The following is a 23,098-nucleotide window of genomic DNA, read 5'->3' on the forward strand; positions in this document are numbered from 1 at the left end:
CAATATTTATGGAACATGTCCACAAAAAATCCAGCTGTCAACACTGAATATTGCATTGTTGCATTTCTTTTCACAGTTTATGAACTTACATTCATATTTTGTTGAAGTATTATTCAATAATTATAATCATAAAGGATTTTTGAATTGTTGCTATTTTTAGAATATTTAAAAAAAATCTCACGTACCCTTTGGCATACCTTCTAGTACCCCCATTTGAGAACCACTGTGCTAAACCATCTATTGTACAGTACAGTATTTAATACATATTCGTCTCTCAGGAAATTAAACTGAAAAAACCCAAATCAGTTTGGTGTATTTTACCAACATGTTCAAATGGGTGTGGTTCAAGAATATAACTCTTTATTCGACGTTTATTGTGTTTAAAGATAGTCGTGTAATATTTAGGTCACTTCCTGCTCAGCAACCAATAGCAACAAAACAAACAATCTTCTGTCCAATCAAACGTCGTGGACGTTGTTGTTGCGTGATCCTTCTCGAAAGTTCCAGAGAAAAGAACCCTAGTGCAATGTATTATTCCGCAAGTTCACTCGTTTTTAAATGTCTTTTTCAAGTAACTCTATAATACATATGTACAAATATACGTGAATAAAACATTTTTAAGGTGATAAGTGTCGAAATTATTAAAAATAACAGCTTGAAATCTTGTGTCTGGAGAAAGATTGAACTATTTTTGGGAGCGGATGAATACAGCCAGATGACGTGGCAGCCTCTTGTATATAAAGGGGTTTGCGTTACGCCGCCATTATACGCATCGAGCAGAAACACAGAATCACGACAGCTGCGGTTGAATTCATCAACATTACCTCGTCGCAATCGTAAGTAATCAACTTTTGTAGTGAAAATAATTTGAGCCGTTGACTAATGTAAACTTAATTGTCTGAAGTTGCAATTTTACCTCAAATACGTAAGCGTTGGTGGCGATCTTGTATAATGTACATTCTCAATTGAAAATTATGTTTATACGCCAAATATGAACAGTACTTTAATTCCATCTTCGTTGGTTGGTGATGGTTGGCTATGAATAATCTTTTCCAGTTTTAGCATCCATTAGGGGTGACTGCAGCTGAACAAAAGGGAGTCAACAGCCATTTCAAAATGGCACTGTTGATCGGAATCTTTACTAATTTATAACTTCTCTCATGATTTATAACGCAAAACCTGACAACCTACCAAACAAATGCCATATTTGTTAGAGCTGTAAATTGGCAATGTAAAATATTTTTGTACCTAATTCTTACTTTATCTTCAGTTTAAACATGCAGATCTTTGTAAAGACTCTCACTGGCAAGACCATCACCCTTGAGGTGGAGCCCAGTGACACCATTGAGAATGTCAAGGCCAAGATCCAGGACAAGGAAGGCATCCCCCCAGACCAGCAGAGGCTGATCTTTGCTGGAAAACAACTGGAAGATGGCCGCACCCTCTCAGACTATAACATTCAGAAGGAGTCCACCCTCCATCTTGTCCTGCGACTGAGGGGCGGCATGCAGATCTTTGTGAAGACCCTCACTGGTAAGACCATCACCCTAGAGGTGGAGCCCAGTGACACCATTGAGAACGTCAAGGCCAAAATCCAGGACAAGGAAGGCATCCCCCCAGACCAGCAGAGGCTGATCTTTGCTGGAAAGCAGCTGGAAGATGGCCGCACTTTGTCAGACTACAACATTCAAAAGGAGTCCACCCTCCATCTTGTCCTGCGACTCAGGGGTGGTATGCAGATCTTTGTGAAGACCCTCACTGGTAAGACCATCACCCTGGAGGTGGAGCCCAGTGACACCATTGAGAACGTCAAGGCCAAAATCCAGGACAAGGAAGGCATCCCCCCAGACCAGCAGAGGCTGATCTTTGCTGGAAAGCAGCTGGAAGATGGCCGCACTTTGTCCGACTACAACATTCAAAAGGAGTCCACCCTCCATCTTGTCCTGCGACTCAGGGGTGGCATGCAGATCTTTGTGAAGACCCTCACTGGTAAGACCATCACCCTTGAGGTGGAGCCCAGTGACACCATTGAGAACGTCAAAGCCAAAATCCAGGACAAGGAAGGCATTCCCCCAGACCAGCAGAGGCTGATCTTTGCTGGAAAGCAGCTGGAAGATGGCCGCACTTTGTCAGACTACAACATTCAAAAGGAGTCCACCCTCCATCTTGTCCTGCGACTCAGGGGTGGCATGCAGATCTTTGTGAAGACCCTCACTGGTAAGACCATCACCCTGGAGGTGGAGCCCAGTGACACCATTGAGAACGTCAAGGCCAAAATCCAGGACAAGGAAGGCATCCCCCCAGACCAACAGAGGCTGATCTTTGCTGGAAAGCAGCTGGAAGATGGCCGCACCCTCTCAGACTATAACATCCAGAAGGAGTCCACCCTCCATCTTGTCCTGCGACTGAGGGGCGGCATGCAGATCTTTGTGAAGACCCTCACTGGTAAGACCATCACCCTGGAGGTGGAGCCCAGTGACACCATTGAGAACGTCAAGGCCAAAATCCAGGACAAGGAAGGCATCCCCCCAGACCAGCAGAGGCTGATCTTTGCTGGAAAGCAGCTGGAAGATGGCCGCACTTTGTCAGACTACAACATTCAAAAGGAGTCCACCCTCCATCTTGTCCTGCGACTCAGGGGTGGCATGCAGATCTTTGTGAAGACCCTCACTGGTAAGACCATCACCCTGGAGGTGGAGCCCAGTGACACCATTGAGAACGTCAAGGCCAAAATCCAGGACAAGGAAGGCATCCCCCCAGACCAGCAGAGGCTGATCTTTGCTGGAAAGCAGCTGGAAGATGGCCGCACTTTGTCAGACTACAACATTCAAAAGGAGTCCACCCTCCATCTTGTCCTGCGACTCAGGGGTGGCATGCAGATCTTTGTGAAGACCCTCACTGGTAAGACCATCACCCTGGAGGTGGAGCCCAGTGACACCATTGAGAATGTCAAGGCCAAGATCCAGGACAAGGAAGGCATCCCCCCAGACCAGCAGAGGCTGATCTTTGCTGGAAAACAACTGGAAGATGGCCGCACCCTCTCAGACTATAACATTCAGAAGGAGTCCACCCTCCATCTTGTCCTGCGACTGAGGGGCGGCATGCAGATCTTTGTGAAGACCCTCACTGGTAAGACCATCACCCTAGAGGTGGAGCCCAGTGACACCATTGAGAACGTCAAGGCCAAAATCCAGGACAAGGAAGGCATCCCCCCAGACCAGCAGAGGCTGATCTTTGCTGGAAAGCAGCTGGAAGATGGCCGCACCCTCTCAGACTATAACATCCAGAAGGAGTCCACCCTCCATCTTGTCCTGCGACTCAGGGGTGGCATGCAGATCTTTGTGAAGACCCTCACTGGTAAGACCATCACCCTAGAGGTGGAGCCCAGTGACACCATTGAGAACGTCAAGGCCAAAATCCAGGACAAGGAAGGCATTCCCCCAGACCAGCAGAGGCTGATCTTTGCTGGAAAGCAGCTGGAAGATGGCCGCACTTTGTCCGACTACAACATTCAAAAGGAGTCCACCCTCCATCTTGTCCTGCGACTCAGGGGTGGCATGCAGATCTTTGTGAAGACCCTCACTGGTAAGACCATCACCCTGGAGGTGGAGCCCAGTGACACCATTGAGAACGTCAAGGCCAAAATCCAGGACAAGGAAGGCATCCCCCCAGACCAGCAGAGGCTGATCTTTGCTGGAAAGCAGCTGGAAGATGGCCGCACTTTGTCCGACTACAACATTCAAAAGGAGTCCACCCTCCATCTTGTCCTGCGACTCAGGGGAGGCCTGTGAACTCTAATGTTGTAGAAGTAAAATATTGTGCAGTGAAAAAGGTGTGTGCTGTTATAACCAAAAGTTCAGTTCATGTTTCTTGAATAAATGATTAAACCCAAACGTCTGCTCTTTCTATATTTCAAACATTAAAATGGAAAGTTTATATTTGTGAGCTTAAGGTAAGTTTTACAAATATCTGAATTATACATAGCAATTGCAAAAGTAAACCCTGGCAAATAAAGTGAGTTGCTCATAAAGCAGCATATGCCGGTGTTTTTATTTGGAAACACTTAATCGGTAACTAGACTGCAGGCTTTGCAGGAGAATATTTGGCCCTTTGACTTCTTTATAGTTTCAATATTGTTCCTCAAGAGCAGCAACATTTCATATTCACAAAAAATTTACCAAACTGGATTTTCCAAGGGCTGAACATTTGAAATGTCTCATTTTAAGTTTAATCAGATACATTAGGAATATTTGCACAAAATATCTATGTAGCGACTTGTGCAGGGTGTACCCTGCCTGAATGCAGCTGAGATGGGTTTCAACACCCTGAAAGGGAAAAGCGAAAGTAAATTGATTGCTGATACTAGCCTGAACTTTGCTTGAAATAGTTTGCGATTGCACATCACCAGTTTATATTGCATATTGTGCTGCATGATTTTACATCAAGACCAGATTTGGTTGAAATGTTTAATTTTATACTGCTTGAGAAGTACAGCCTACCCCAGCTGTATTTGGGCAGAAGGCGGTGTACAGCCTGGATAAGTCATCTCATCACAGAAGATTCACACACACGAGGACCAATTTAGAGTTTTCTTCCTAATCAAAGTTAAAAAGACATGTATAGGCCATCTCCGTGCAACCACAAATAACTTTTGTAACCTGTAACCAGTTTTGAAAAACTTTCAATATAATTATTATACAAAATAATACATTGCTAGAATCAATTTGTTTCAAATCAGAATTGTGTTAAATTTGAGAATCGATGCTGAATCTTATAATTTTAGGATTTGAAATCAGATTGGATCGACAGGTGTTCAAAGATTCACATTCCGAGTATGTCGTGCTACCATACTGTATATTGTCCTACAGTAGATTAAATTAGATTAGATTAGATAGTACTTTATTTATTCCGTCAGGAGAGTTCCTTCAGGAAAAAATAAAATTTTGAGCACCATCCCATTCAAGATCAGACAAACATTACAGAGAGTCAGAACAGGATCGCTGACGGGTCTGCCGGCTTCCAGCGCACCTTACAAAAAAGATGATGAGATATAGGTAAACAAGGGGGGGGATGGGAGAAAAAAATAGAAGATTAAAATAGGCTAAAAAAAATCGGTCTTGGCCTGGGCCCTGGAGAGGGGGTGCAGACTGAGGCCAAGGGAAAAAAAACAACTCATAGCCATAGAACACATCCCTCTTAAATGTGTGTAAGAGGGAAACATTAAAGAACACAGAGGACATTAAAGCAGCAGAAACAACCAGACACATCTATATACAGTATGTGTATATGGTATTACAGTATGTGGACAGTGTGTATATATGGTACTACAGTACGCATGTATAGTACTACAGTATGTGTAAATGGTACTACAGACTGGACATATGGTACTACAGTATGTGTATATGGTACTGCACTGTGTATATATTGTACTACAGTGTGTATATATGGTACTACAGCATATGGTATTACAGTATTTGTATGTGTGATACTGCACAGTGTATATATGGTACTGCACTTATTACAGTGTGTGTATGGTACTGCACTGTGTATATATTGTACTACAGTGTGTATATATGGTACTAAAGTTTATGGTATTACAGTATGTGTATGTATGGTACTGCACTGCGTATATATATTGGACTACAGTGTGTATATATGGTACTACAGCATATGGTATTACAGTATGTGTATGTATGGTACTGCACAGTGTACAGTGGGGCAAAAAAGTATTTAGTCAGCCACCGATTGTGCAAGTTCTCCCACTTAAAATGATGACAGAGGTCTGTAATTTTCATCATAGGTACACTTCAACTGTGAGAGACGGAATGTGAAAAAAAATCCAGGAATTCACATTGTAGGAATTTTAAATAATTTATTTGTAAATTATGGTGGAAAATAAGTTTTTGGTCAACCATTCAAATCTCTCACTGATGGACGGAGGTTTTGGCTCAAAATCTCACGATACATGGCCCTATTCATTCTTTCCTTAACACGGATCAATCGTCCTGTCCCCTTAGCAGAAAAACAGCCCCAAAGCATGATGGTTCAACCCCCATGCTTCACAGTAGGTGTGGTGTTCTAGGGATGAAACTCAGTATTCTTCTTCCCCCAAACACGACAAGTTGAGTTTATACCAAAAAGTTGTATTTTGGTTTCATCTGACCACATCACATTCTCCCAATCCTCTGCTGTATCATCCATGTATCCATTTTGGTATAAACTCAACTTGTCGTGTTTGGAGGAAGAAGAATACTGACTGAGTTGTATCCCAAGGACACCATACCTTCTGTGAAGCATGGGGGTCAAAACATCATGCTTTGGGGCTGTTTTTATGCTAAGGGGACAGGACGATTGATCCGTGTTAAGGAAAGAATGAATGGGGCCATGTATCGTGAGATTTTGAGCCAAAACCTCCTTCCATCAGTGAGAGCTTTGAATGGTTAACCAAATACTTATTTTCCACCATAATATACAAATACATTCTTTAAAATTCCTACAATGTGAATTCTTGAATTTTCCCCCCACATTCTGTCTCTCACAGTTGAAGTGTACCTATGATGAAAATTACAGACCTCTGTCATCATTTTAAGTGGGAGAACTTGCACAATCGGCGGCTGACTAAATACTTTTTTCCCCCACTGTATATATGGTACTGCAGTGTGTGTATATGGTACTACAGTATATGGTATTGCAGTATGTGTATGTATGGTACTGCAAAGTGTATATATGGTACTGCACTTTGTATTTAGGGTACTACAGTCTGCATAAATGGTACTACAGTATATGGTATTACAGTATGTGTATATGGTACTACAGTATATGTATATGGTACTACAGTAAATGGTATTACTGTATGTGTATATGTCCTACAATTTATGTAAATGGTACTACAGTATATGTATTACAGTATGTGTATATGGTACTACAGTATATGTAAATGGTACTACAGTATATGGTGTTACAGTATGTGTATGTAGTACTACAGTATATGGTATTACAGTATGTGTATATGGTACTACAATTTATGTAAATGGTACTACAGTATATGGTGTTACAGTATGTGTATGTAGTACTACAGTATATGGTATTACAGTATGTGTATATGGTACTACAGTATATGGTATTACTGTAAGTGTATATGGTTCTACAGTATATGATATTACAGTATGTGTATATGGTACTACAGTATATGTATATGGTACTACAGTATATGGTATTACTGTATGTGTATATGGTTCTACAGTATATGGTATTACAGTATATGTATTTGGTACTACAGTATATGGTATTACTGTATGTGTATATGGTTCTGCAATACATGTATATGGTACTACAGTATATGGTGTTACAGTATGTGTATGTAGTACTAAAGTATTTGGTATTACAGTATGTGTATATGATACTACAGTATATGGTATTACCGTATATGTATATGGCACTACAGAATATGGTATTACAGTATGTGTATATGGTACTACAGTATATGGCATTACTGTATGTGTATATGGTTCTACATTATATGTATATGGCACTACAGAATATGGTATTACAGTATGTGTATATGGTACTACAGAATATGGTATTACAGTATGTGTATATGGTTCTACATTATATGTATATGGTACTACAGTATATGGTATTACTGTATGTGTATATGGTTTTACAATATATGTATATGGTACTACAGTATATGGTGTTACAGTATGTGTATATGGTACAAGCAAACAATTTTAAAATTCCCGTCATATCAATTCCTAGATATGGTCGTAATTATTTTAAGTGCACTACGCATAATAAACGCAACATTATTAATATTGCTACTATGGATAATTTGATCAAAAAACCTTTTAAACAGCCCACTACCTATTAAGTACTGCAAAGTGTATATATGGTACTGCACTTTGTATATAGGGTACTACAGTCTGCATAAATGGTACTAAAGTATATGCTATGGATTTGGATTTGAAGTTCCTGCAGTCCTGGGTTCAAATCCAGGCTCGGGATCTTTCTGTGTGGAGTTTGCATGTTCTCCCTGTGAATGCGTGGGTTCCCTCCGGGTACTCCGGCTTCCTCCCACTTCCAAAGACATGCACCTGGGGATAGGTTGATTGGCAACACTAAATTGGCCCTAGAGTGTGAATGTTGTCTGTCTATCTGTGTTGGCCCTGCGATGAGGTGGCGACTTGTCCAGGGTGTACCCCGCCTTCCGCCCGATTGAAGCTGAGATAGGCGCCAGCGGCCCCCGCGACCCCACAAGGGAATAAGCGGTAGAAAATGGATGGATATTACAGTATGTTTATATAGTACTACATTATTTGTTATTATATTATGTGTATATTGTACTACAGTAAATAGTATTACAGCATATATACATGGTAGTACAGTATATGGTATTACAGTATGTGTATATGGTACTACAGTATATGGTATTTCAGTATGTGTATAAGGTACTACAGTATATGGTATTTCGGTATGTGTATGTGGTACCACAGTATATGGCAGTGGTTCTCAAATGGGGGTACACGTACCCCTACGGGTACTTGAATGTATGCCAAGGGGTACGTGAGATTTTTTTTAGAAAATTCTAAAAGCAGCAACAATTAAAAAATCCTTCATACATTTATTTATTGAATAATAATTCAACAAAATATGAATGTAAGTTCATAAACTGTGAAAGAAATGCAACAATACAATATTCAGCTACATTTTTTGTGGACATGTTCCATAAATATTGATGTTAAAGATTTCTTTTTTTGTTAAGGAATGTTTAGAATTAAGTTCATGAATCCAGATGGATCTCTATTACAATCTCCAAAGAGGGCACTTTAAGTTGATGATTACTTCTATGTGTAGAAATCATTATTTATAATTGAATCACTTGTTTATTTTTCAACAAGTTTTTAGTTATTTTTTATATATTTTTTCCAAATAGTTAAAAAAAGACCACTACAAATGAGTAATATTTTGCACTGTTATACAATTTAATAAATCAGAAACTGATGACATAGAGCTGTATTTTACTTCTTTATCTTTTTTTTTCTTCAACCAAAAATGCTTTGCTCTTATTAGGGGGTACTTGAATTAAAAAAAAATCACAGGGGGTACATCAATGAAAAAAGGATGAGAACCACTGGTATATGGTATTACAGAATGTGTATATGGTACTGTATTACCTGGTATTACAGTATGTGTATATGGTTCTACAATATATGTATATGGTACTACAGTATATGGTATTACAGTATCTGTATATGCTACTACAGTATATGGTATTACAGTATGTGTATATGGTACTATAGTATATGGTGTTACAGTATGTGTATATTGTACTTTAGAAAATGGTATTACAGTATGTGTATATGCTACTACAGTATATGTATAAGGTACTACAGTATATGGTATTACAGTATGTGTATGTGGTACTACAGTATATCCTATTACAGTATGTGTATATGGTACTACAGTATATGGCAGGGGTCACCAACGCGGTGCCCGTGGGCAACAGGTAGCCTGTAAGGACCAGATGAGTTGCCCGCTGGCCAGTTCTAAAAATAGCTTAAATAGCAGCACTTACCAGTGAGCTGCCTCTATTTTATAAATTGTATTTATTTACTAGCAAGCTGGTCTCGCTTTGCTCGACATTTTTAATACTAAGAGAGACAAAACTCAAATAGAATTAAAAAATCCAAGAAAATATTTTAAAGACTTGGGTCTTCACTTGTTGAAATAAATTCATTTATTTTTTTTACTTTGCTTCTTATTACTTCCAGAAAGACAATTTTAAAGAAAAAATACAACCTTGAAAACACATATACCTTTTTACCTTTTGAATTCCTTCCTCTTCTTTCCTGACAATTTAAATCAATGTTCAAGTAATGTTTTTATTGTTTTTATTGTAAAGAATAATAAATACATTTCAATTTAATTCTTCATTTTAGCTTCTGTTTTTTCAAAGAAGAATATTTGTGAAATATTTCTTCAAACTTATTGTGATTAAAATTTAAAAAAAATATTGTGGCAAATCTAGAAAATCTTTAGAATCAAATTCAAATCTTATTTCAAAGTCTTTTGAATTTCTTTTAAAAATTTTATTCTGGAAAATCTTGAAGAAATAATGATTTGTCTTTGTTAGAAATATAGCTTGGTCCAATTTGTTATATATTCTAACAAAATGCAGATTGGATTTTAACCTATTTAAAACATGTCATAAAAATTCTAAAATTAATCTTAATCAGGAAAAATTACTACTGATGTTCCATAAATTCTTTTTAAATTTTTTTCAAAAAGATTCGAATTAGCTAGTTTTTCTCTTCTTTTTTTTCCGGTTGAATTTTGAATTTTAAAGAGTCGGAATTGAAGATAAACTATGTTTCAAAATTTAATTTAAATTTTTTTTCAATTAAGTGTTTTTTTTTCATCATTTATTCTCTACAAAAAAACCTTCCGTAAAAGGAAAAAAAATGTACAATGGAATGACAGACAGAAATACCTATTTATATATATATATATATATATATATATATATATATATATATATATATATATATATATATATATATATATATATATATATATATATGGATGCCGATTGGATACGGTTTATAATGTGAGAGTTCAGTCCATAGGGAGGTCAGCAGTGGATCCTCTTGCATGTACACATGTCGGGGCCCAGAGACATCACCACTGCATAGGGAAACTGATCAGTGACCACCTTAAAGCTTCTCCACGCAGGAGAGGGGGGCAGAGCAGAGAGGAGAGACAGCAGATCAACTGGTATAAAAAGGTGTCTAGTTAAAGGCTAGTGTATACAAATTAGTTTTAAGATGGGATTTAAATTTCTTCTACTGAGGTAGCATCTCTAACTGTTACCGGGAGGACCTTCCAGAGTACTGGAGCCCAAATAAAAAAACACTCTATAGCCCGCAGACTTTTTTTGGGCTCTGGAAAACACTAATAAGCCAGAGTTCTTTAAACGCAGATTTCTTTCCGAGACATATGGTACAATACAGTCAGCAAAATAGGATGTAGTTAGACGGTGTAGTATTTTAAACGTAAGTAGTAAAACCTTAAAGTCACATCTTAAGTGCACAGGAAGCCAGTGCAGGTGAGCCAGTATAGGCGTAAAATGTTCAAACTTACTCGTCCTTGTCAAAAGTCTAGCAGCCGCATTTTGTACCAACTGTAGTCGTTAATGCTGGACAAAGGGAGACCCGAAAATAATACCTTACAGTAATCGATACGAGACGTAATGAACGCATGAATAATGATATCAGCGTTGGGGGTGGACAAATGGGACAAATTTTAGCGGGTCATATTTAGATTTGTTCCCCCTACATTTAAAACACTTCCTTGTGGTCTACATAACATGTAATGGTGGTCCTTTGGTCAAAATGTTACATAGATTATGTTTTCACAGACCATTTCAAGCTGCTTTCTAGCCTTCTCTTCAGAATTCGATATTTTGTGGGTGGTCTTATTTATGTGGCTCCACTTCGACTGCGTCTTCTCCCCGCCATTTTTTGTTGTAGTTTTTAGCACTTTCATCGCTAAAGTATAAACTAAACTTTACTTTGTATCTGCTTGGCACTCGGCATTAAGGGTTGGAATTGGGGGTTGAATCACCAAAAATGATTCCCGGGCAAGGGTGATGGGTCAAATGCAGAGAATAATTTCGCCACACCTAGTGTGTGTGTGATAATCATTGGTACTTTAAAAATGGCAACAGACGAGGATGCATGCACATGTACGAACCAGTCCGCCCCAAAAGAAGAGAATAGAGAAAAAGAAAAAAGCTTATTGACTACAGCGCGGAATACAATGGCAAACTGGCGCAAAGCACATGGGTACATTTATACCATATATGGATAATCCTGTGATGTTTTTCCCAACCGGTGATGTCCCAAGTTGTGCAAATTCCAAACGGAATGTTTGACTGAAATAGTAGAGAAGGCAAGATTATTTCATAGATATCTTTGCAAATTGTTGGGACTTATGCAGATTCAAAATACACAACAGCAGGAACAAATAGGTTAAAGAAAGTTGGTTAAATCTTTCCATCTCTCTCTTAAACATGGACCAAAAGATACCAGAGTGGAATGGTTTAAAAAAAATCAGAATAATGGAGTCGTTTTGTGTTTATGGCAGGCAAGTATTGTTTTTAGAAATCAAAATATGTTCTAAATTGAAATAAGGTGATTACACCACTGTAATCTGAATGCTTGATGTTGTATTTTACAAAAAATCTACATGGCTTTTGTCTAATGACAAACATCTACTTTTTGGCATAGTTGTAGTAGTAATAGTTCCAAATGAGATAGAATCATGAAAAAAACACGTTTTTTAATGTCTTATGGGGTAAGGAATCTTTTGGAACTATTATTTTTAAGTTAAACCTTACAAATACGAGAATACAGGGTACTTTTATGGAATTTTCCACTGAAAATACAAAAACACATGGGTCGTCATGTCATTATCAAGCACAAATCTGTCAATATAAAATATATATTCCTTTTTAATGATTACCTGGCTGTGTTCTGACAAATCTGGTGTAAAAACATTAAACCAGTTTTCACAAAAAACTCAAGATCTGAAAAATGTACTTACAGCTTCCACATATTTTGAAACAGAAATTTAAACATAATGAACAGGTCAAAGTAATGATGGCAATTGTTTAACAACAACTTCTTGTCCTTGAATTATTGTTTCAATTAATTATATGCCAATATTTTACAACAAAGTATGAAGTCTGGCACTTAAGAATAATATCTAGTATAAGAATTGAGATGTTATATGTCCCTTTTATACAATCAAACTTATCCTTGCTGATCAATATGCACCATAACAGCCCAAAATGTAGCTGAAGTGGCATCAAATTCAGTAGTGGGTTTTACTTAGAATTCATAAAAATATACCTAAAAAGATAGCATTCATAATCTAGCTGCTTATTCTTGCATTCACCCTGTTTGTGGCATTTGCCTGATTCTATGCATGGTAAACACAATTTTCTGCAACTGCATAGCTTATTACGGCACTATTTTGAACATCCACAAGATGTTTTTGTTGTGGTGGTAGTGAGGGGAATTTTGGTATCAAGCGACCCTCTGCATGTGTCCCTCCCATATCTGTAACAAGTGGAGTGGGAGTAGGGCTACACGTTTGGTTCCAGATACTTGTTTGGCAGTGGACTTGCCTGATGTGGAACTGAATTGCATCTGATGTAAGTGGCAGGTACATGCTCCATATGTAAAGCAGATGGATTTTTCAGCTGATTTGATTGTTATCTAATAAAATGCCCTTTCCCAGCTTCTTCCACATCGTGTGGTGTTCTTGGAAGATATGACATAAAGTTTTCTTACTGTGACCACTAAGGTGTGACACACTGTCACATCCAGTAAAAGCATGAAAGGTCAGTATAGAAGACACATCACAGTGAGGATATTTAGCCCAAATTTAATGTACTGGATTATTTGGGGCTGTTTTATTTATTTTTTGACTTTATTTATTTGTGGAGCGGTATTGCTCGGTTGGTAGAGCGGCTGTGCCAGCAACATGAGGGTTGCAGGTTCGATCCCCGCTTTCGCCATCTTAGTCACTGCCGTTGTGTCCTTGGGCAAAACACATTACCCACCTGCTCCCAGTGCCACCCACACTGGTTTAAATGTAAAAATTAGATATTGGGTTTCACTATGTAAAGCGCTTTGAGTCACTAGAGAAAAAGCTCTATATAAATATAATTCACTTCACATTTATTTATTTTTGATCAATCCAACAAAAAAATACACAACAATACCATAAAAATGCAATTCCAATTCCAAAACTGACCCAGCAACATTCAGAATAGCAATAAACAGAGCAGTTGAGGACACACAAACATGACACAAAACAATCCAAAAGCAGTCAGACAAAAATGAATATTGTCAACAGTATCAATATTAATAACAATTTCAACATAGCAGTGATTAAAAATCCCTCATTGACATTATCATTTATAAAAACATTAAAACCAATAGTGTCACAGTGGCTTACACTTGCATCACATCTCATAAACTTGACAACACACTCTGTCCAATATTTTCCACAAAGATAAAATAAGTCATATTTTTGGTTGAATTAATAGTTAAAACAAATTTAAATAATGGATACCCTATTCCAAAATATGACTCATTATTTTCTAAACTAAATGCAGTTTTTTCTATTGATATCATCTCCATAGCTTGTGTATACCAGTCAGTATGTGTAGGACTATCAAAATATATCCATTATTTAAATATTACCCTTTTTGTTATGAAGCATGTCAGGACCAAGAAGATGTCAAGTACAAACACTGATGACATCTATTAAACAAGACAAAAGGCAAAGAATCGGGGACAGAATTAAATTTGGACTCAGATCTGAGGAGAGACATGGCCACTGTACTCTCTGTACCAGGGGCGTCACTAGACCTAATACTGTACCGGGGCACACCTGGGGCACAAATAATTCATGTGAGCGTGCAAAGCGCGCAAGCAAAAACATTTTTAGCACTTATTTATCATAAAAAATACATAAATAGTGCTTCAAACTATGAAATCAAATCAGATTATGTTGTATGGATCTTTGATTAACCACCTGAAATTAACTAATGCATTTGACCTACTTGTGCACTTTTTTACTCCAGACTTCTAAACTGCTACTGGTAAAAGCAAAAAGGAAGAGCAATGAATCTTTTTGAAATATATATTGCAGTAATCATCTGCAAATTTAACATTTACAAAAGTAAAACAAAAGATAAAGCACCCCTACATCTCTGGGTTCTTTTATATTATTTAATTTCCATTTATGGCAATGTGGCTAATCCTATTTCAGATAAACAAAACAATAAAATATAAACAAAACAAGACAGCCACAGTAGTAGAATAAATGAACAACTGTTGGGTGTCTGTTCAGGGAATCATTTTCTGAGAAGTAAACTGTAACGTCTCATTTTCATTTTTGCAAAGTGGTCAATCACTCTGGACGGACATGGAAATATTACAGTAACTGTTATACAGTTGACCAGTGGTTCCCAACTGGTGGGTCGTGACATAAAAGTGGATTGTGTGTCATTTTCAGTGAGTCGCAGTCAGATGTGTGCATGAAAAAAAAAAGTTTAGGGAGAAAAAAATCAAATTGCGGCAACAAAACCAGATATTTTTAGCCATCTTTCTAGTGACTATTAGTGAGTATTTTAGCAAAAGGCAAACCGACTAACAAGTTGGAGGAGGACTCAGGACAGACATGGAAATATATTTTTAAAAGATCTAAATTGGGCAACAAAACCCGATATTTTCAGCCATCTTTCTGTAAACAAATACAGAAATGTTACTTTTTTTTCTGGAAACAAAACCAAAAGCTTTAGCTGTAGCCATTTTTCTGGTGACAAAACAAGATTATTTTAGTCAAAGTCACACCGATTAACAAGACAAGTCTACTGTGCTAATTTTCTGTGAGACAAACTTGAATGATTTAAAAATTTGGCTCACGACTTGATGATATGGAAAAATGTTTTTCTTCCTGAAGATAAACCATTCGAGAAGCACTCAACTCACACATGCTTACTCCAAATCATCATTGATGCAGAGGTTCTGAGCAGAACCAGCAGACAATAACCAACATTATGTTTCATGTTCATTGGAAATTCCCCCGACAGCTCGTACAGCAAATTAATATTTGTCTTGATACAAGGAAGAACCTTAGCTAACTTAGCATCAATTTAAGACAATGATGTTGCCTAGCTAGCAAGGACTTCACTTACATCTCTCATTCCTTCATGTTTCTTCCCTGCTGTGGGCGAATAACTTTCTGATATCCATCTAGGAGTTACAGTTTCAGTCAAATCAAAATCAAAATAATATAATCAACAAATTGTTGTTGGCTAACGTTACCTACCTCAGCAGGGATTTGCATCCTCTCTCTCTCTCTCTCTCTCTCTCTCTCTCTCTCTCTCTCTCTGTCAACTGAAGTCTCGATCCACACGTGAATAAATTACCATATTAATTAGCCATGTGCTCATTGTTACGTGGAGGGAATACAGTAGCAATCAATTACCATACTAAGTAGTATGTGCGCTGTTGTCTATGTTATGTAGACTTAAAACTCTGAAGCGTTTATTTTTATTGGTGAAATTTTTACTGGGGCACTGCAGATCAGCACTGGGGCACGTGCCCCAGTGAAATATGTCTGGCGACGCCCCTGCTCTGTACAGTCCTGCACCACGCTCTCCCCAAAGATTGTACTCCTTCTTTTTTTGACGTACTCCCCCCTCCTTCCCACAGCTGCTTCCTGAGGGAAGTAGGTCGTAAACAGCGTTTCCTTCGGTTACCGAACCGTTCGAAGAGAGTTCGTCAAATTGCTCAAAAAGAGTCCCATAAAATAGTTAAAAGAGAGTCCCATAAAATAGTTCAAAGAGAGTTCAATAAAATAGTTCAAAAAGAGTTTGTAAAATACTTCAAAAAGAGTTCCTCTGGAAGTTGGGCAGATCCTGCCATCTGTCCGCTCTGAAGTCCAAGTGGAGTTTTACGAGCCTTCTTCTAGGATGGTTTCAAAGACAGCCTTTTGTCTTCTTGTCAGGAAATGTGATACAAAGTTTTTTGTGATAATTTAGAAACAATTATTCTAACAATGCATATTGAAAGAAATGCATTTTTATTCTTTGGGACATGTTAATAAATTTATAGAGATGGGGCTGTTTTGATGTTACTGCATTAATGGAAAGAAATGTACATCCAATTTTGTCCTAGTGTCCTAGCAGAAGTCCACAACAACGCTCCGGATGAAAATATGATTTGGACTAACAACTTCAGTACGTCAGGCATATATATTTTTTTAATATTGCAAGGCTTTGCAAAGCCTTGATTTAGATGTTGGTATTTTTTTAACATAGGTAAATGGTCCGTCTGGAGCCTCCACTTTCACTGCCATCCACGTCCCACTGGGAGGAAACCCTGCGGCAGGCCAAGGACCAGATGGGGGGATTACATCTCCTCTCTGGCCTGGGAACCCTTCGGGATCCCCCAGGAGGAAGTTGCTAATGTTGCCCTAAAGAGGGAAGTCTGGGGGTCTCTGCTGGAGCTGTTGTTGTCCCCGCGACCCGATTCCGGATAAGCGGTTGAAGATTGATGGATGGATAGAGGTAAATGGTTAAATTTACCCTGTTGTATAGGTTTTTGTGTGATAAATATTTTAACACCAACATTTATGGTTTGGTCCCCTCTAAAGTTAACATTTAAACGTTCTCGCATTTTTGTTCCTTTTCTAATTTTTTCTATTTGATATTTTTTGTAGTTTTCTTATTTCATTGTATACTTTATTGCCTTGAAAGAAGAAAAACAAACCCTCTGCGCCACAATTGGCCCCTGCGCCACTCTTTGGACACCTCTGCTAAGATTACTTTTGTGTTCATCATTGTGTTTGCGGTGGCCACAATACATGTATATGGTGTAATTAGGATACATGCTCATATGAAACAAAAGTAAAATGGGTAAATGAGGTCAACAAGAGGTATGTTTTTCCCACTGTGCCTAAAACAATCCAAGCAAATGTTGCAACAGCTGCTAGCATGAGTTATCCAGGCACGTTTTCTACTTGATGACTGATTCGTTTCATTGGAATCATGTTTTTTTCTTCTCATTCTGCATTAGGAGATGTCACTGAGCTCATTTTAAATATATTTACACTGGTAATATACTAAACCAACAGTACAGTATAGTATCCTACAGCAGTGGTTCTCAACCTTTTCTCAATGATGTACCCCCTGTGAACATTTTTTAATTCAAGTACCCCCTAATCAGAGCAAAGACGTTTTTGGTTGAAAAAAGAGATAAAGAAGTAAAATACAGCACTATGTCATCAGTTTCGGATTTATTAAACTGTATAACAGTGTAAACTATTGCTCATTTGTAGTGGTCTTTCATGAACTATTTGGAAAAAAAAAGATATAAAAATAACTAAAAACTTGTTGAAGAATAAACAAGTGATTCAATTATAAATAAAGAATTCTACACATAGAAGTAATCATCAACTTAAAGTGCCCTCTTTGGGGATTGTAATAGAGATCCATCTGGATTCATGAACTTCATTCTAAACATCTCTTCACAAAAAAATAAATCTTTAACATTAATATTTATGGAACATGTCCACAAAAAAAATCTAACAGTCAACATTGAATATTGCATTGTTGATTTTTTTTTTTCACAGTTTATGAACTTACATTCATATTTTGTTGAAGTAGTTAGTATTCAATAGATATATTTATAAAGGATTTTTGAATTGTTGCTATTTTCTAGAATATTTAAAAAAAAAATCTCACATACCCTTCAAGTACCCCCAGGGGTACGCGTACCCCCATTTGAGAACCACTGTCCTACAGTATGAGACATGTTGGAAAAAATACAAAGTTATAAAAAATAAATCAGTTTGAAGTCTTGTACTGACATGTTTAAATTGGATTTTTATTTTTTTTGTCGTGAAAAAGGGGCGATTTTGGGGTTGGTGCACTAATTGTAAGTGTGTCTCGTGTTTTTATGTTGATTTAATAAAAATAAACAAATAAATAAAAGAATCTTCTGCGGCCTGGTACCAATCGGCCGGTGGTTGGGGACCACTGATTTAGGTTACTTCCTGATCAGAAACCAATAGCAAACCAAACAAAAATATCGTCCGTCCAATCAAACGTCGTGAACGTTGTTGCTGCCATCATTCCAGAAAGTTCCAGAGAGAAGAACCGTAGCGCACTGTGGTATTATTCCGCAGGGCCACTTGTGTTTAAATGTCGTTTTCTAACAAATCTATCATTCATATTTATAAATATACATGAATGAAAAATATTAAGGTGATGGAAGTCGAAATAATGGAAAATACAGCTTGAAATGGTGTGTCCAGAGAAGGACCGAACTACTTTTGAGTGCGGAAGAGTACAGTCAGATGACGTGGCAGCTTCCTGTGATATAAAGAAGTTGGCACTCTGTCGCGTCAGACATCGTCAGGAAAAGATAAACTACAGGACCGTAACTGTGGGTGAATTATTCTACAGCTCCACGTCGCAATCGTAAGTAATCTACTTTTGTTGTGGCAAGAGGTTATTCTGTAGACTCAGTTAAACGGAATTGTTTGAGGTTGTAATTTTACCTGGGTTTCGTGGGCGACTGTCTTGTCAGTGAATGTTTTCAACTGAAACATGAAAAGTGTCCTAAATCAATCGTCGTCGGTACGGCGTTGGTTGGTAGTGTTTAGCCGTTGGCTATGACTCTACGCTTTCTGTGTAATCCATTAGAGGAGACCGCGACTGAACAAAAGGTCGACAACTGCCATTTCAAAATGGCGCTGTCGACCGGAATGTCTGCTCAGCTTTATTCTTTCTCTTGATCTCAAACACTAAACTTACAACCACATGATTTATTATACTCAACAGTATGAAGTTTAAAACTTAGATCTATTGGTACTGTACAGTCCTAATCTAATAAGGTTTAGTCATTGTCTTCATTTTGTCTTTAGACTAAACATGCAGATCTTTGTGAAGACCCTCACTGGCAAGACCATCACCCTCGAGGTGGAGCCCAGTGACACCATTGAGAATGTCAAGGCCAAAATCCAGGACAAGGAAGGCATCCCCCCAGACCAGCAGAGGCTGATCTTTGCTGGAAAGCAGCTGGAAGATGGCCGCACCCTCTCTGACTACAACATTCAGAAAGAGTCCACCCTCCATCTTGTCCTGCGACTGAGGGGCGGCATGCAGATCTTTGTGAAGACCCTCACTGGCAAGACCATCACCCTCGAGGTGGAGCCCAGTGACACCATTGAGAATGTCAAGGCCAAAATCCAGGACAAGGAAGGCATCCCCCCAGACCAGCAGAGGCTGATCTTTGCTGGAAAGCAGCTGGAAGATGGCCGCACCCTCTCTGACTACAACATTCAGAAAGAGTCCACCCTCCATCTTGTCCTGCGACTGAGGGGCGGCATGCAGATCTTTGTGAAGACCCTCACTGGCAAGACCATCACCCTCGAGGTGGAGCCCAGTGACACCATTGAGAATGTCAAGGCCAAAATCCAGGACAAGGAAGGCATCCCCCCAGACCAGCAGAGGCTGATCTTTGCTGGAAAGCAGCTGGAAGATGGCCGCACCCTCTCTGACTACAACATTCAGAAAGAGTCCACCCTCCATCTTGTCCTGCGACTGAGGGGCGGCATGCAGATCTTTGTGAAGACCCTCACTGGCAAGACCATCACCCTCGAGGTGGAGCCCAGTGACACCATTGAAAATGTCAAGGCCAAAATCCAGGACAAGGAAGGCATCCCCCCAGATCAGCAGAGGCTGATCTTTGCTGGAAAGCAGCTGGAAGATGGCCGCACCCTCTCTGACTATAACATCCAGAAGGAGTCCACCCTCCATCTTGTCCTGCGACTGAGGGGTGGCATGCAGATCTTTGTGAAGACCCTCACTGGCAAGACCATCACCCTCGAGGTGGAGCCCAGTGACACCATTGAAAATGTCAAGGCCAAAATCCAGGACAAGGAAGGCATCCCCCCAGATCAGCAGAGGCTGATCTTTGCTGGAAAGCAGCTGGAAGATGGCCGCACCCTCTCTGACTATAACATCCAGAAGGAGTCCACCCTCCATCTTGTCCTGCGACTGAGGGGCGGCATGCAGATCTTTGTGAAGACCCTCACTGGCAAGACCATCACTCTCGAGGTGGAGCCCAGTGACACCATTGAAAATGTCAAGGCCAAAATCCAGGACAAGGAAGGCATCCCCCCAGATCAGCAGAGGCTGATCTTTGCTGGAAAGCAGCTGGAAGATGGCCGCACCCTCTCTGACTATAACATCCAGAAGGAGTCCACCCTCCATCTTGTCCTGCGACTGAGGGGCGGCATGCAGATCTTTGTGAAGACCCTCACTGGCAAGACCATCACTCTCGAGGTGGAGCCCAGTGACACCATTGAGAACGTCAAGGCCAAAATCCAGGACAAGGAAGGCATCCCCCCAGATCAGCAGAGGCTGATCTTTGCTGGAAAGCAGCTGGAAGATGGCCGCACCCTCTCTGACTATAACATCCAGAAGGAGTCCACCCTCCATCTTGTCCTGCGACTGAGGGGCGGCATGCAGATCTTTGTGAAGACCCTCACTGGCAAGACCATCACTCTCGAGGTGGAGCCCAGTGACACCATTGAAAATGTCAAGGCCAAAATCCAGGACAAGGAAGGCATCCCCCCAGATCAGCAGAGGCTGATCTTTGCTGGAAAGCAGCTGGAAGATGGCCGCACCCTCTCTGACTATAACATCCAGAAGGAGTCCACCCTCCATCTTGTCCTGCGACTGAGGGGCGGCATGCAGATCTTTGTGAAGACCCTCACTGGCAAGACCATCACTCTCGAGGTGGAGCCCAGTGACACCATTGAAAATGTCAAGGCCAAAATCCAGGACAAGGAAGGCATCCCCCCAGATCAGCAGAGGCTGATCTTTGCTGGAAAGCAGCTGGAAGATGGCCGCACCCTCTCAGACTATAACATTCAGAAGGAGTCCACCCTCCATCTTGTCCTGCGACTCAGGGGTGGCATGCAGATCTTTGTGAAGACCCTCACTGGTAAGACCATCACCCTGGAGGTGGAGCCCAGTGACACCATTGAGAACGTCAAGGCCAAAATCCAGGACAAGGAAGGCATCCCCCCAGACCAGCAGAGGCTGATCTTTGCTGGAAAGCAGCTGGAAGATGGCCGCACCCTCTCAGACTACAACATTCAGAAGGAGTCCACCCTCCATCTTGTTCTGCGTCTCAGGGGCGGCATGTAACAATTCAAAGTTCTTATACCATTAAAATATTGTGTAGTCTATTTGAGAAGGCCTTTGCCATGATGACAAAAAAGTGCATGTTCCAATAAATAATTAAACTTAAACATCTGGTGTATCTTTCCTATAGTATCAAACCATTATAATGTGAAGGTTATATGGTAGGAAAGTTGTACTTATCTTAAATTTTGAAAAATAAAAAAATATCAAGGCTAATATTTACAGTCAGCATGGTAAATTTAGCTGCATTGCTTTCACAAGTTTCCTGCTAGAATGGTCAGCCATTACCTTACCATTTATACAGACCATGAAGAGAACATCTTACAAGTTATGAAACCTGTGTAATATACCAAGTGTGGACTTTGTGTGACGTGATTGGTCAGTAAGTGAACCATAAACTTAAAATGAGGAACACCACAATTATTTTAACTAAGCTTACAGTAATCTGTTGGTTAAAATGCTAAACTATTACAACCTAATGAGGTCTATTACGATTATGTCAGGAACTCTTAGTTGGACAATGTGCATAAGAAAGTATGCAAATTTTTTGATGTCATGTAAAATTTAACATTTTTATTTATAAATAAAATTGCGGATTACAATGATGTACAGTGCATCTGTCTCGTGGTTAAACATACAATCGAGGACCATATTAAATATACATAATAGACTATATTATTACAATTATATATGTATGGTTTAAGTAAAAGTGGTTCATTCTATTGTAAATACAATATAACGAACTATTTCCATTGCGGATGAATATGAGCTGGTTACCTAGCTGTGCTGTAACTACTGTCGCAAAGGAAAGTACCGGAAGCTGACGTAAAAGGCATTGTGAGCGACTCGACAGTTCCTGGCTATGTCTCGTCACAATGGAATTGAAATAGGTATAATTTTAAAAATGTATTACATACGTTGTAGAGTCTTAAGTTTGCACACCAGGGTCAGTATGTGCTACTTGACTGGGCAAAAGTAGGAGACATGAAGACAGACAGATGAAAGAGTAATAGGACATGTGTGAGTGTGATGAACATATTACAGTGAACAAACAATAAATACAAGACTGCTTCTTAAGAATACCACAATATTGTCAAGAGTATTTTTGCCATACTGTGTAATGAAGCTATGATGCCCATTTGTGCTAACAGCCACTAGAAGGCGTACTTGCTTAGTATTTGGCAGAGTCATGTATGAAGGGAAGTATGGCCAACTAAACAGGTGCCATGACTGCTATCAAGGACGCGTGCAGCGGTGTCTGGATGCATGCAATTGATAATACGTTCCACAGTACATATG

General features: G+C 39.3%; 1 protein-coding gene across 1 annotated transcript; it reads left to right on the forward strand.

Moving 5' to 3' along the window:
* The first annotated feature begins 673 nt into the window (after positions 1 to 673).
* Positions 674 to 21,906, forward strand: ubb (ubiquitin B). Its single transcript, XM_061897970.1, is given in 4 exon segments — positions 674 to 836; positions 1,271 to 3,787; positions 19,510 to 21,709; positions 21,711 to 21,906. Coding segments are annotated over 3 exon segments (4,827 nt in total). The 5' UTR covers positions 674 to 836; positions 1,271 to 1,277; the 3' UTR covers positions 21,828 to 21,906.
* Positions 21,907 to 23,098: the final 1,192 nt, after the last annotated feature.

The sequence above is a fragment of the Nerophis ophidion genome, linkage group LG04, assembly GCF_033978795.1.
Source record: "Nerophis ophidion isolate RoL-2023_Sa linkage group LG04, RoL_Noph_v1.0, whole genome shotgun sequence".
NCBI classification, from domain to species: Eukaryota; Metazoa; Chordata; class Actinopteri; order Syngnathiformes; family Syngnathidae; genus Nerophis; species Nerophis ophidion.